General features: G+C 47.9%; 1 protein-coding gene and 1 long non-coding RNA gene across 2 annotated transcripts in view; both read left to right on the top strand.

The window, feature by feature from the left end:
• LOC118684992 (uncharacterized) overlaps window positions 1-1,067 on the top strand; it is a 55,355-nt gene extending 54,288 nt beyond the window's left edge. Inside the window, exon 3 of the long non-coding RNA XR_004979917.1 lies at window positions 1,026-1,067. This is a non-coding gene — a long non-coding RNA (uncharacterized LOC118684992). The remainder of the gene's footprint in view (window positions 1-1,025) is intronic.
• Window positions 1,068-2,154: 1,087 nt separating this feature from the next.
• Window positions 2,155-12,120, top strand: part of EGLN1 (egl-9 family hypoxia inducible factor 1) — a 34,441-nt gene continuing 24,475 nt past the window's right edge. Inside the window, exon 1 of the mRNA XM_036380366.2 lies at window positions 2,155-3,503. Coding sequence (XP_036236259.1) covers window positions 2,586-3,503 — 918 coding nt within the window. The 5' untranslated portion in view covers window positions 2,155-2,585. The remainder of the gene's footprint in view (window positions 3,504-12,120) is intronic.

Genomic DNA, 12,120 nt, shown 5'->3' with positions numbered 1-12,120 from the left:
AGTTTTTCATGGTTGGATGATTGAGTTTCAAGTCTGTGACTTTCATCTCCATTGTGTTTGCTGAAGGAGTACACAACAAATGCAAAATATCTTTAACTCTTGAGTTTCTATCTGGCAGAATACCATTGTTTGCATTTCTCAAGTTTTTGAAAATAACAGCCTTGACTCTCCTCTCATTTAGCCCAGTTTAACAACGCTACAAGTCCAAGGAAATCAGCTGAATTAATCTCTTCTTAAGGCATGCTAGAGGAATGCCTAAACCTAGTATTTTTGACATACCTCATACACCTATAGTTGAAGGAAAAACTCTCATTACACATATATAAAAATCTGTCCACTTCATGTACTGGATTTAAAACTTGGTTTTAGTCCACTTCCTTCTGCCCTTACCACAAAGAAATTACTAATCTGGAACTTTGGTTTTAGTTTCTATCTTTTCCAGTTCATTTGCCACCTTGTTTTTCCTTTGGTGGTTGCTGTTGTTTTTAATTCTTCCTTGGAGCTCACTAGTCATATTCACCTTGAAATTTTATCCACTGGGCTTTCATGACCTTGTCCTCTCAGTACTCCTTTTGCCTTTCTAATAATTCACCCTGGTTTTCCTTCTCATTTTTCATGTATGTACCACAAGGCACTTGTAGCCTTGGTACACTTTGTTTCTCCTGCATTCTTCACATAGTACATTCAGTGCCTAACATTTCTTGAACTCCTATTACTATGCCAATCAATCCTAAATCCAGTTCTATAGGAGAGATAAGAACAAAACAATTTTTTTATTAATTGCATACATAAAGTCATGTCACTATAATACAAGTATATTGCAGTGTTACACCTCACAAAAGCCTGTGAGAAGCAAAAGCATTAGTATTCCTCTTCTACAGTGGCAGAGAACAAATCACTTATCCAATGTCGTGAAGTCTTGTGGCAGCCTCTGGGTTCATTTCACCTTTCTACCTCAAGATCTATATATTGGGTTATGTATTTTACACTTCTTGGGCTTTAGAATGCATTTGCTTAACTTACAGGCACTGCAGACCAATGGCATGCATCGTGTCTCACCAGCCCAGCCCACAAAGCAGCTATTTGCTGTCTGTTCACCAAATGGTTCTCTGAGAAGATGGACGGGAGAAGATCCAGCCCAGGAGGAATAATTGCTCTGCCTCACCACACGGCTCTGAAGCACCAGCCACCGTGTTGGGCTGTAGTGCTGGAAACTCCACTTTCCTAAACTATACCACAAGCAAGCACAGCGTGGTTAATTGGATCAGTGGAAGCTTAAACATCACCTCAGAGGAGTCCAGATGCCCATGTGGCTTTTGGCAAAGGACGTGACTGAGCCGAGACCTTTGTCCCTCTACCAGCACTGCTCTGCCAAACGAGCTTCCTTTTGCCTGTCAGGGACTTTGCCAGGTTCATCACAGCACAGGCCCCAACTCCTGGGCTCGCCTTGTTTTGTCAGCTACATCAACTGGCTCCTTCTTCCTGCTTTTTGCTTTTTCATTTGTTAATCAGCCTAGTTCCAGCCTTCACTACCACTCCCTTAGGCGGGACACAAGCCACATGTTATTTATGAAGGAGACAGCACATGTCTCTCCCGCTCTACCAGCTATCCGGCGGGAGTATTTTGGGGCCTACGGGAGTGACAAAACCTGGCTCTCCACTGCAGCCAGGTGCCGCCGCCGCCACCCTGCCTGTCATCCAAGCCACAGTGCCCAGCTTCCACGTCACCCGCCGCTCCCGGAGCCCCCGCCTCACCTGCGGCAGGCCCACACCCCACGGGGGCAGCGGGCAGCTCGCTACCGGGGTCACGGGCACCCTCAGACTAGCGACCTGCCCAGCGACGACGGGGCGGCGCCGGCAGTACAGACCAGTGACATCCCCAGCAATTTTCCCACTGTCTCTGCCGGGAAGGCCGCACTCGTCATAGCGGGAGAAGGGCGCCATCCCCACGAGATCACTGCGGCCGCCCCGGTCCGGCCCGCGACCCGTCCGTGCGCCCACGACTGGAGCGGCACCGCCGAGCCCCTCACGCAGCGGCGCGGAGGACGCGGCCGGCTCCGAGCCGGCCCCGCCCGCCCGGCCACGCCCGCCTGACGCGCCGGCGGCGCTGGCGGGCTGGAAGTGGCGTACGTGCACAGCGGGCCTCTGGAGTGGCGCCTCCTCCTCCGCGCCTCAGCAGAGCGGCGGAGGCGCGGTGGGTAGAGGCGGCGGCCGCGCCGGCCCGTGCTGCACCGGGCAGAGAGGCTGGCGGGGAGCGGAAGGCAGCCCCGCACCGCGCCGCTCCGCTCCCCCTCGGCCGTTCCGCCGCCGGTGGGGCGGCGATGAGGCGGCGCTAAGCAACGTTAGCGGCGCAGGGAGAGCGGCGCAGGGAGGGCGGCGCGGGCCCCCGCGCGCCGGAGGAGGCCGCGGGCCGGCGGAGGCGGAGGGCGGCGGGGGCCGCGGCGGAGCCGGAGCCGGGCGGCCATGATGCAGTAAGCGCTCTCTCCCCGCGCGGCCGGGCGGGGGCCCGCGTTAGCGCCGCTCCCGCCCGCCTCCTTACATAACACGACCCGGCGGAGCGGGGCTGCGGCGGCACCACCAGCGCCATGGCGAATGACAGCGGCGGAGGCGCCGGTCAGGGCGGCCAGGGCGAGAGCGGCGGCGGCAGCAGCAGCAGCAGCAACAGCAGCAGCGAGCGGGACCGGCAGTACTGCGAGCTGTGCGGGAAGATGGAGAACCTGCTGCGGTGCGGGCGCTGCCGCAGCTCCTTCTACTGCAGCAAGGAGCACCAGCGCCAGGACTGGAAGAAGCACAAGCTGATCTGCCGTGGCGGCGGTGGCGCTGCGGCGGCTGGAGCGGCAGGGGGCGCTACCGAGCCCCACAGCGGGCACCCCCCGCCGCCCCGCGCCCACGGCGGGGCTGCGGCGGGCAGCGGCAGCCGGGCGGGGGTCGGGAAGGGCGCAGCGCCGCCGTCCCCGGAGGCCCCCGCCGAGGCCGCCCCGCTGACCAACAATCATGTCGCCGCCGCCGGTGCAGCTGCCGGCGGTGAGGCGGAGGCATCGGCTGCAGCCCAGTCCCCGTCGCCCTCCGGGGAGGCAGTGCTGCTGTACCGGGACAAGTCGAACCTGTACCCGGGCGGCGTGCAGGCGGGACCCGGTGCGGCCGCGCTGCGCCCCAATGGGCAGACCAAGTCGCTGGTGCCGCAGCGGCTGGCGCTGGAGTACATCGTGCCCTGCATGAACAAGCACGGCATCTGCGTGGTGGACGACTTCCTCGGCAAGGAGCTGGGCGGGCTGGTGGCCGAGGAGGTGCGGGCCCTCCACCACACCGGCCGCTTCACCGACGGGCAGCTCGTCAGCCAGAAGAGCGACTCCTCTAAGGACATTCGCGGCGACAAGATCACCTGGGTGGAGGGCAAGGAGCCGGGCTGCCAGACCATTCGGCTCCTCATGAACAGCATGGACGATCTCATCCGACACTGTAATGGAAAGCTGGGCAACTACAAAATCAACGGCAGGACGAAAGTGAGTGAGGGAGGGAGCTGGGACCCCCGGTGCCCGGCCTCCCCCTGCTCCTGCTGCCGGGGGGGTTGTGGCGGAGGGGCGGGAGCGGGGCCGCAGAGCCGGGGCTTCCCCGGTGCGGGCGTGTGTGCGCGCACGTGTGCGGCTGTCTGCGGGGCTGCGTGCGTGTGCGCACGTCCGTCCGGCCGGCCGGCTGTCTGTCCGTCTGTGCGGGGCTGTGCTGTGCGTGTGCGCCCGCTGCCGCTCCGCTTCCCGGAGCCGACTCATACTTGCGAGTCGTGTCCAGTTCTGGGCTCCTCAGTAAGAGAAAGAAGCTCCTGTCTTTCTCTAGAGGGTCACAAAGATGATTAGGGGTTTGGAGCATCTCTCTCATGAAGAGAGACTGCGGGAGCTGAGCTCTTTTAGTCTAGTGAAAAGAGGATAGAATCTCATTAATGTATGTAAATATCTCAGGTTGATGTTAAAAAGATGGTGCTAGACTTTTCAGTGTTGCCCAGTGACAGGACAAGTAGCAGTCGCCATAAAGTAAAGCACAAGAAGTTCCACCTCAGCAAGAGGAAGAACTTCTTTACGTTGAGGTTGGCAGAGCACTGAACAGGCTGCCCAGGGAAATCGTGGAGTCTCCATCTGGAAGCATTCAAAACCCACCTGGACACCTTCCTGTGTCACCTGCTCGAGGTGACCCTGCCTGGGCAGGAGGGTGGGACTGGATGATCTCCAGGGGTCGTTTCCAACCCTCACAATTCTGTGACCCACGCCCGGCCGTGGCGGGACCCCCAGCCCCAGCGGGCCTGGGCCGCAGCCTGGACGGGCGGGTTGCTGTCCCGCGGGCAGCCTGGAGATCGGCCTCTGCTGGGAAGGTGCGAAACGGTTTGTTTGCAGGTGAAAAATGTGATCTTGTTTATATGCCTGCGTTTTGTTAAAAACCCCTTGACCTGGAAGCTTATTGTCTAGGTGATGAGCATTGAAATGAGAGTTCTTCCGTGTTCTCCCAAAAAACGCTGGTCAGACAGCTCTGCCCAGCTGTGGGAAGCAGGGGGCTGGCTGCGGGGTGTCCCGGCAGCGGCGCTGGCTGAAGAGGGTGGAACCACTTGTGCACAGCATTTGTAGGCTAGCATGAATGTGCCGGGTTTTGGTAAACCTTGGCTCAGGATGTGGCCTGCCAGGTGCAGGACTTAAAAATGTGGTCAGGAGACTCGCATCAGTGAGTGCCTCGGTGGCACAATAAACCCATGAGTTACAGTGAGGTGTTGTGGCAGGTAGCGGAATCACAGCCATGGAGCAGGGTGGTTTTGGGCAGAGTTTTTATTTTACTCTCATTAAGTCACTTTTCCACAAAAATCTTACTCTTTAGCTCTATTTCGAGACCAGAGAACTGAGTCAAAATCTCCTATTGTATTAGCCTAATTTGTGATTCCCTTCCAGTCCTTTAAATAAAATTCATGCCCTTGGTAGAGAACTAGTAATGAATATTCATCAGTATCTTTCCAGTTTAATAAAAAAAAAGAAGAAGGGTGAAGCCCCTTCAGACTTTGCTACCTCTGTTAAAGCATAAGGAAGCCAGTGAAATGGTAGGAGTCATCCTGCCGAGGTGGTTGCACTGTCACAGATGGACTGTTGTTGCTGCAGCTGCAGAATCTCAGCTGGTAGGAAGCTGCGGGAGGGAGGGAGGAAGGGAGAAACTGGACGGCAAAAAACAGCCCTGGATTTGTTCAGGGCACGGGAAACTCCCATGATAAAGAAAAGAGGGTGGGAATTATTTTTTTTTTGGTAATGCTGTCTTTGCATTTCTTCAGTTGAAGCAGTACTGTGCTAAAACATTTCAATGGGAACATGATGTAGAGTCCTCATAGATTCCTGCAGGACTTTTCTAAGCCAACTTATCTTTCAGGCAGTCTTAAATCTCTTCAAGGCTTCAAACTTACACTCTAAAACTATCAGTGGTTTTGCTGGATTTCAGTTTTATGCAGCAAAAGGGAATACTGCTTCTGTTTTTCTTTGCAGTGGTATGCTTCTGTAAAGAATAGGTGCCAAGGCTTTTGGAGTTGTAATCCTCAATCACGCCTGTAATTCCTGGATCCCATTGTATTTTATGTTCCTACTTGGTTTTTGAAATCCCTCTGTTGGGGGATCAGAACAGGCGTAGGGATCAGATCAGTAAGAGGACAATACTTCACTCCCTGGTGGCACAGAAATGCATTACTTTGTCTTCTCACTTTCCCTTGTTTATTTCCCTGCAAAAGTCAGTGCTTTTAGTGTGCAGAAAAGCTCAGTTCTCTAAAATGCCAGCAAAAGCAGAATGAAAACTGTCATTCACTGTCAAAGATTTACCTCAGAGTTGAATAAACAGAAGCAGATGATACCCACAGTATCACTTCAAATAACTTGTATTGTAACCATATAACTTGTAACCCATTGGTGGTGTTGGCATTGAACTTGCCATCTCTTCTGTGGCAAGTGTCTGTTGAAGTGCACTTCAACTGTCTAGAAGCAGTGTATGAAAAAGCAAGAAGAAATTGGTCTGAGGTGTGTATATATATATATATCCTGAATCTCTTGGCTTGTAAACCTGCCTGTCAGGGAAAAAGCTATGTTGTGTTAATAGGATCTCATTCAAACATTTACATTCACCAGGGCCAGTCCACTAAGGCAAAGAACGTGAAATAAGGTAAAGTGCTGATTGTGACCTAAGATTTTATATTTTGAAGTCTCTGGTATGTGTTTTCTCTAGGTTACCTGAGCCACCTAGAACTGATCTACTTAAACTGGTGTGGTTCTACCTAGTCCTGAGTGTCAGCAAATTACTCTCCAGCCTGAAAGATATAGCACTAGTTATAAACTAGCCGAGTACTTTTGAGGTGTGTGGAGACAGCAGCAAGTATAAGAGAGTGGCTAACTATTTACTCATCTTGGAAGGCCTGACTTACTGCATTCCTTGCTTTTGTTCTCTTTCTTTCCAGATGCTGCTTCCTTCTTTTCTCTAGCAGACAGTGGCACATACGTGCATATTTGAGCTCCAGTGTCTTTCTCCTACTTCCTGTTATTTTCTAGTTTTTACTTCTTTCATATTTTCATACATTCTTTTTTTTTCCTTTGTCTTACCAGTTGCTGCATTTGTACATGCATGTATTTCTGTTTCTTGCCTGTCCTGTTCTTACATGACTAGTGGAGGTAAAAGCGTGCTTATCAAAATCAGGAAAAGAAATCGTCCTGAATCTCACCCAGCTGAGATGGTTTTTCCTCCTTCCCCATATGGAGCATGAAGAAGGGGTTAGGGGTGGTGTCAGGTTTATGATTTTTTTGCTAGCTTTCTCTTTCCTGTATTGTGGACTCTGTGATCTGAAGCTTACATCATTTACTGGTCCTGGAGTAATACTGTGATTTTTGTGGACTGGGTTCCTATTAATCACCATGTAACCAGACATCTGATCCATCAGATGTTCCTCTTTCTGCTCACCATTACACCCAGTGTCAGCCATCTCCTGAACCCTGCCCTCTGCCTTTTGTAGGAAGGACATTAAAATAGACAGTTTGACAGGCCCTCTTGCATCCCTTTAGTTTTTCCTTCATTCCTACTTCCAGAAACCTGTCAAGAGACCAATCCTGTTCAAATTGCTGCATTTTAATGCTCTCCTCTCTCTACTAGTATGCTAGTGACACCCACTGCTTCTCAGCCACTTGTAGGTTAAAAAATTGCTTTATTTGTTACATATTGTGTAAACTTGCTTTTCTGCTTTTTCTGGCAATTGCTTATTTCTTACTCTGGAGATTCTGGAGTTTTCTGAAGACCTAGGATTCAGACTTGTCTGACTGTGCCCTATTAAATTAGATTCTTTCAAAGTTAGTAATGCTCCTTTAGAAAATAATTCTCCAAGAGTGAGTGGATTTCTTGTACCCTGCTGTTAGCTTTTTTATAAACTGGACAGAAGAGGCTCTCTGCTCTTGCCACTTATTTATGTTGCAGCTTTTCTACAAACATGTTGGATTAATGTTACCAAAGAAAAGTAAGATTTATGGGTGTTCTTTCCACTGTATCTTATTCTACAAAATATAACTGTAAGCATGTGTGGCAATAAGAAGACATGAAAAATAAGAGGGAATAAGAACTTGGCAACCAAGCAGGACTGGAAAGTGATGATGATACCAATACTGTGGTAGAAGAAAGGAAAGCAATCACAGGGGCAGGTGTGCAGATCAGGTAATTCCTGCTCTGGTTGAAGAACCCAAGAGCTGTGACTGGAGATCTGGGCTTAGGAATGTCTGTAAAGTGGGGGGCTTTCCTTCAATTTGCTTGTGGCATGTGTGATTACATTGATCCTCCTGTGTCATTCTGGAGATCGTTTCACTATCACATCTTGAATGTATTTCTTGGTAGAAAGCTTACCGATCTAATTGGTTCCTAGTGAATGACCTCATGTATGGCTTTGAATTTGCCACTGAGTTGTGGGAAAGTGTGGATAGGTCTCTCTCAGTCTCCCAGTACTCACTTGTGTTGCTTGACCTTGATACAGAACATGACCAATGCTCATCCTTATCTGTTGGTTGTTTCCCTGACAGCAGCACTTCTGTTGGTGATGTTGTTTTCTTGTGGATGACTATGCTGTCTGCAAGGATTGTGTGGTGATCCATGGATACACAACAGCCCACACATGGTTCTTGGAGATACTCGAATCCCTGTTGGAGTAGAGCCCTGACATGTGATGACTATAGTTTTCGATTTTTGTTCCTTATGTACAAGCCTTTTGGGTCCCTGGTGAAGGAGGTGGTGAGAAGAGTGACTGGGGTTTCTCCTGCAAATGATCTTTTGATGGAGAAGCTCATCAACATCCAGAAAATACTCTTGTTTACAGCCAATTTTAGCATTGCTGAGATTCTGACAAGTGCTTCTACTAGTGAAAATCACAGAGATAGGCTGGTTTCTGAGAGGAGCTGTGTGGTGATTGCAGCTTCCAAGTGTGGTATGAATATAGTGTGTCCAAGGGTGGGGAGCACCACCTATGACTGCTAGGACTTCTCCACACCCCTGTGTGTTAGGCTGTAGTTCAATGAACGTTTTGGGCTGGCAGCGCTGGAGTAGTCACTCTTCTTTGCCAGCACAAGTATTTACATGGCCATCCTGTGAACTGGTTTGGGGAACTGATCCATCTGAAAAATAAACTGGCAAAAGAAGTGCTCCTGGTTCAGTGTTCGGATGTTTGTGCTGGCACAGAGGACTGGCAGATGGTGAGACTTTCTTTCAGCAGCAATGCAAATTTATGCCATTTAAAGTGTTTGCCAAAACTACAGCCTTAGTTTAGAACTTGAGTCTGATTCTCCCAAAATTTGCCCTTGAAAATTCAAACATAGTTTAAGAAATCTTTGCTAGCTATGTATTTTTTTTTCTTAACTTTTCTCTTTTTGCTCTTCTGTGTTCAGTGTGAGACTTGGTTCTTGCCATCAGAAACACATACTTCTTCCTCCAAGAATCTTTCTTACAACAATTTTATACAGAAACTTTGCTCGTCTACCCACCAGGTGATCCCGTATAGCATGTACAGTGTAAACATGTATTTTCTCCAAATGAAAACTGATTTCCCCCATGCTCCCAGCTTCAAAATCAACCTGCTCTTAAGCTTTATTGGCTGTTCCTATCCCTTATTCTAGAGTTTTATTAGCATCAAAGATGTTCTTGACCTCTGTTTCAAGAGAGAGCTGGATTGGTGTCATTTGCCATGAATAGTGTGCTGCAGCTTGCTTCTGTTTGCTGCTGGTAAGGAGGGTTCCTGCTCAGCCCCATCCCCTTGTGCCAGCTCCAGTGCTTGTTCTTCTTGCTTTTCCAAGCCATTTTTGTCTGTAAATAGAGTTCACGTTTTTATTTGTTACTGTTCTGGAGATGAGGAACCTGTGGCATTGTAGTTTGTGCTCATCAGTGATTTTGGTACCCTGTGGATAATTAGTTTTTTCCTGTCAGTGATATCAATGACTTTTTGACCATGTTGCTACTTTGATGTTCTATGCTGTCTCTTCTGCACAGAATGGGCTCATTTAATAGTGCCTTAGAATCAAGTGGGATGCTTCTCATCATAGCTGTACAGCTCGAGAGGAAGAGCTGTCTTCCCTTCCCTGTGGCCTCTTGGACTGAAATTCTTTGCAAGTGATGCCCTGCCAAGTCATAGGACTGTCTGAACAGCAATTCTCAGATCTCTTGGTTAGTTGTATCAGTAACCTTGACTGGTTGGTTGAGAGATGTTTTCCTTTTTTCTAAATGGTGCTTAATTTCTGAATAGGCTGCTAGCTATTTCCTGAAAAAATAAATTGGCAGCATATTATTCTCTTCTATACTATTTACCATGTTCATTAGATTTGTAATTCAGTTGGATAGCCTGTCTTGATTAATATCTGATGGTTCTTGGCTTGAACAGGCTAGGATGCTATTGGACTTTTGCGGGATGCTCTCTTTCTAGTCGCTTCTCTGTTGTTCTGTACTGGGTGCTAGCACATATGTTTGTACCTCTAGGTATGTACATACTGTCCTTGGAATTTAAATGAAGGCTTTCTCCTGATGCAAAAAGGAAACTTGTTATAAAAGGGAAACGGATACTCTATAGAAAGCAAAAATTTCTTCTTGCCTATCCGGAGACTAAATCGTTTCTCTTTAGGCTCCTTAGAGAGCTCTTGTACAAAGGCAACGCTTTTTTCAGTTCAAAAATTAATTTTGGGACTGTTGTGAGTGGGTTGGTTAGTGAATTCTTCAGTAGGACACTCGTGGGGTTCCCTGGCTCTTGTGCAGCTGTATTTTGTTACTTTGCAGTGGGGGAGTGACTGCAGACAATGCAAGGACTCTACAAGTGTTTTTTGGAAATCAGCATATTCAGATTATATCAATTCAAGTTCTTTATTCATTGGCATGTTTTTTACACTCCTCTAAGACAGCAGTATTTTGAAAGCAGTATTTTTAGTGAATAGAACAGTAGAGTTATTTGACTTTGCAGTTATTACTGAGTGAAATAATCGTTATTTATGACACCCTTTTTGTCTTCTACATTTGTGACTTACTTAGACTCTTCAGAAGGAGGACTAATGCTAGTCTTTGAGGCCTTTTGGGAAAGTCATTTGGTGCTGATGAAATCCTTGTGAACTCCTTTGAGGTTCTGAAGGTTGTTGGTTAAGATGGGTGGTCAGGCATATTTCCAGTGCAGGCTTGTGCCAGAATTAGCTGGTAAGTGGCAGTTGTAAGCTTCAGGTCAAAATCCACTCGCTGTTCCAGGGCAGTGTCTGTCAAAAATAGAGCAATGCTTTTATGCACGTAACAGCTGCTTACACTTGAAGACTTTCTTGTTCTTTGGTATTTCACTTAAAACTGCTTGAGAGTATTTTTGTTAGCACATGATGTTATAAATAGGAATGGGGTAGAAATGTGCATGCCTGCACGTCTGGGCAGAGTAGTGTGTGGAGGTAGGGTGGTTATCGATATCTTGTGTGTGTAGTGCTCTGATAAAGAGATGAAGTCCATACCTGTAGGGTAGCTAATGAGGCCTAAAGAAAAAGGTTATTTAATACCCAAGGATTAATTTTGTGCATTAATATAGGCGCAGACCAGCTCAGAGCACATAGTTTGATCATGAAGGCATTCTGCATTGTAGAAATTATGCACACCTTTGAGGAGATGATGCTGTGTCACCTCCATGTGCTGTAGTAGGAGCGGAGCCTGAGACTGCCTTGCTTTGTTTCAGCAAAAACAAACATGATGTTGAAAATGATACAAAGATGAATGCAGTGAGGGAGTTGTTGGGTTTTGTTTTTGTTTTTTGGTCCTAGCAGGGTAGAGGAATTGTTGCATTGACTGTCAAGTTAAAAAATGTACTAAATGCTGAAGACATTAGGACCTTATATGTGTTTGCTTGGTTTGGTTTATTTTTCCTGGGTTTTGTTTGTTTTATTTGATTTGTCTTTTTGTATGAAGATATTTTAAATCCATTTCCAGGAAGAGCTTGTATTATCAATTCACATCAATTTGTTCCGTTGATAGCTTGAAATTCTTGGTGAGTTGGCAGAGGCTATAGGATTCTCTGCTGGGCATAGTCTTGCTGTGGTTTGCTGCCCTTCTGGTATGCCAGGGTCTGTTATCTTCCTGCTTGAGCAGGTCAGTCAGCTGCAGTTATATAGTTTATAACAGTCTTGACATTGCTAGTCAAATGAAACAAAAGTGTTTCAATAGTAGTTTAACTGACAGTTGTGATAATGTGGAATTTAAATTGCTATAGATTAAAAACTTGTCCCAACTTTGAGGCAGCAATCCTCCTAAGTTCTCCATACTGTGAAAAAGTCCTGGGATGCAACATGTGTAAGGTTTCCAAAGTAGTTTATCATTGGCTAATAACATATCTCTCTTGTTGCTGCTCTCTGTCCTGTTCAAGCATCTGTTCAAGCAGCTAAACCTTGCCATGGGTGCCAAGATCCCTCAACAGCTTCTGCTGTATTTGAACAGTGTGTGGTCTGTTCTCTGCTGAAGGCATTGGGCCCTTCCAGTTTCAGTGGTTGCTGCATTGTTGTTCAGGCAGCTGGCATGCAGCCTTACTGCTGTGAGAAAGGAGACTGTGGCCAGTTGATAAGGGCATCTTAAACTGACTCCTTTTCAGCT

Source organism: Molothrus ater, chromosome 3, assembly GCF_012460135.2.
Source record: "Molothrus ater isolate BHLD 08-10-18 breed brown headed cowbird chromosome 3, BPBGC_Mater_1.1, whole genome shotgun sequence".
In the NCBI taxonomy this organism is placed as follows: domain Eukaryota; kingdom Metazoa; phylum Chordata; class Aves; order Passeriformes; family Icteridae; genus Molothrus; species Molothrus ater.
Note: the sequence above shows the minus strand (reverse complement) of the source record. Positions and strands in the feature narration are given on the sequence as shown.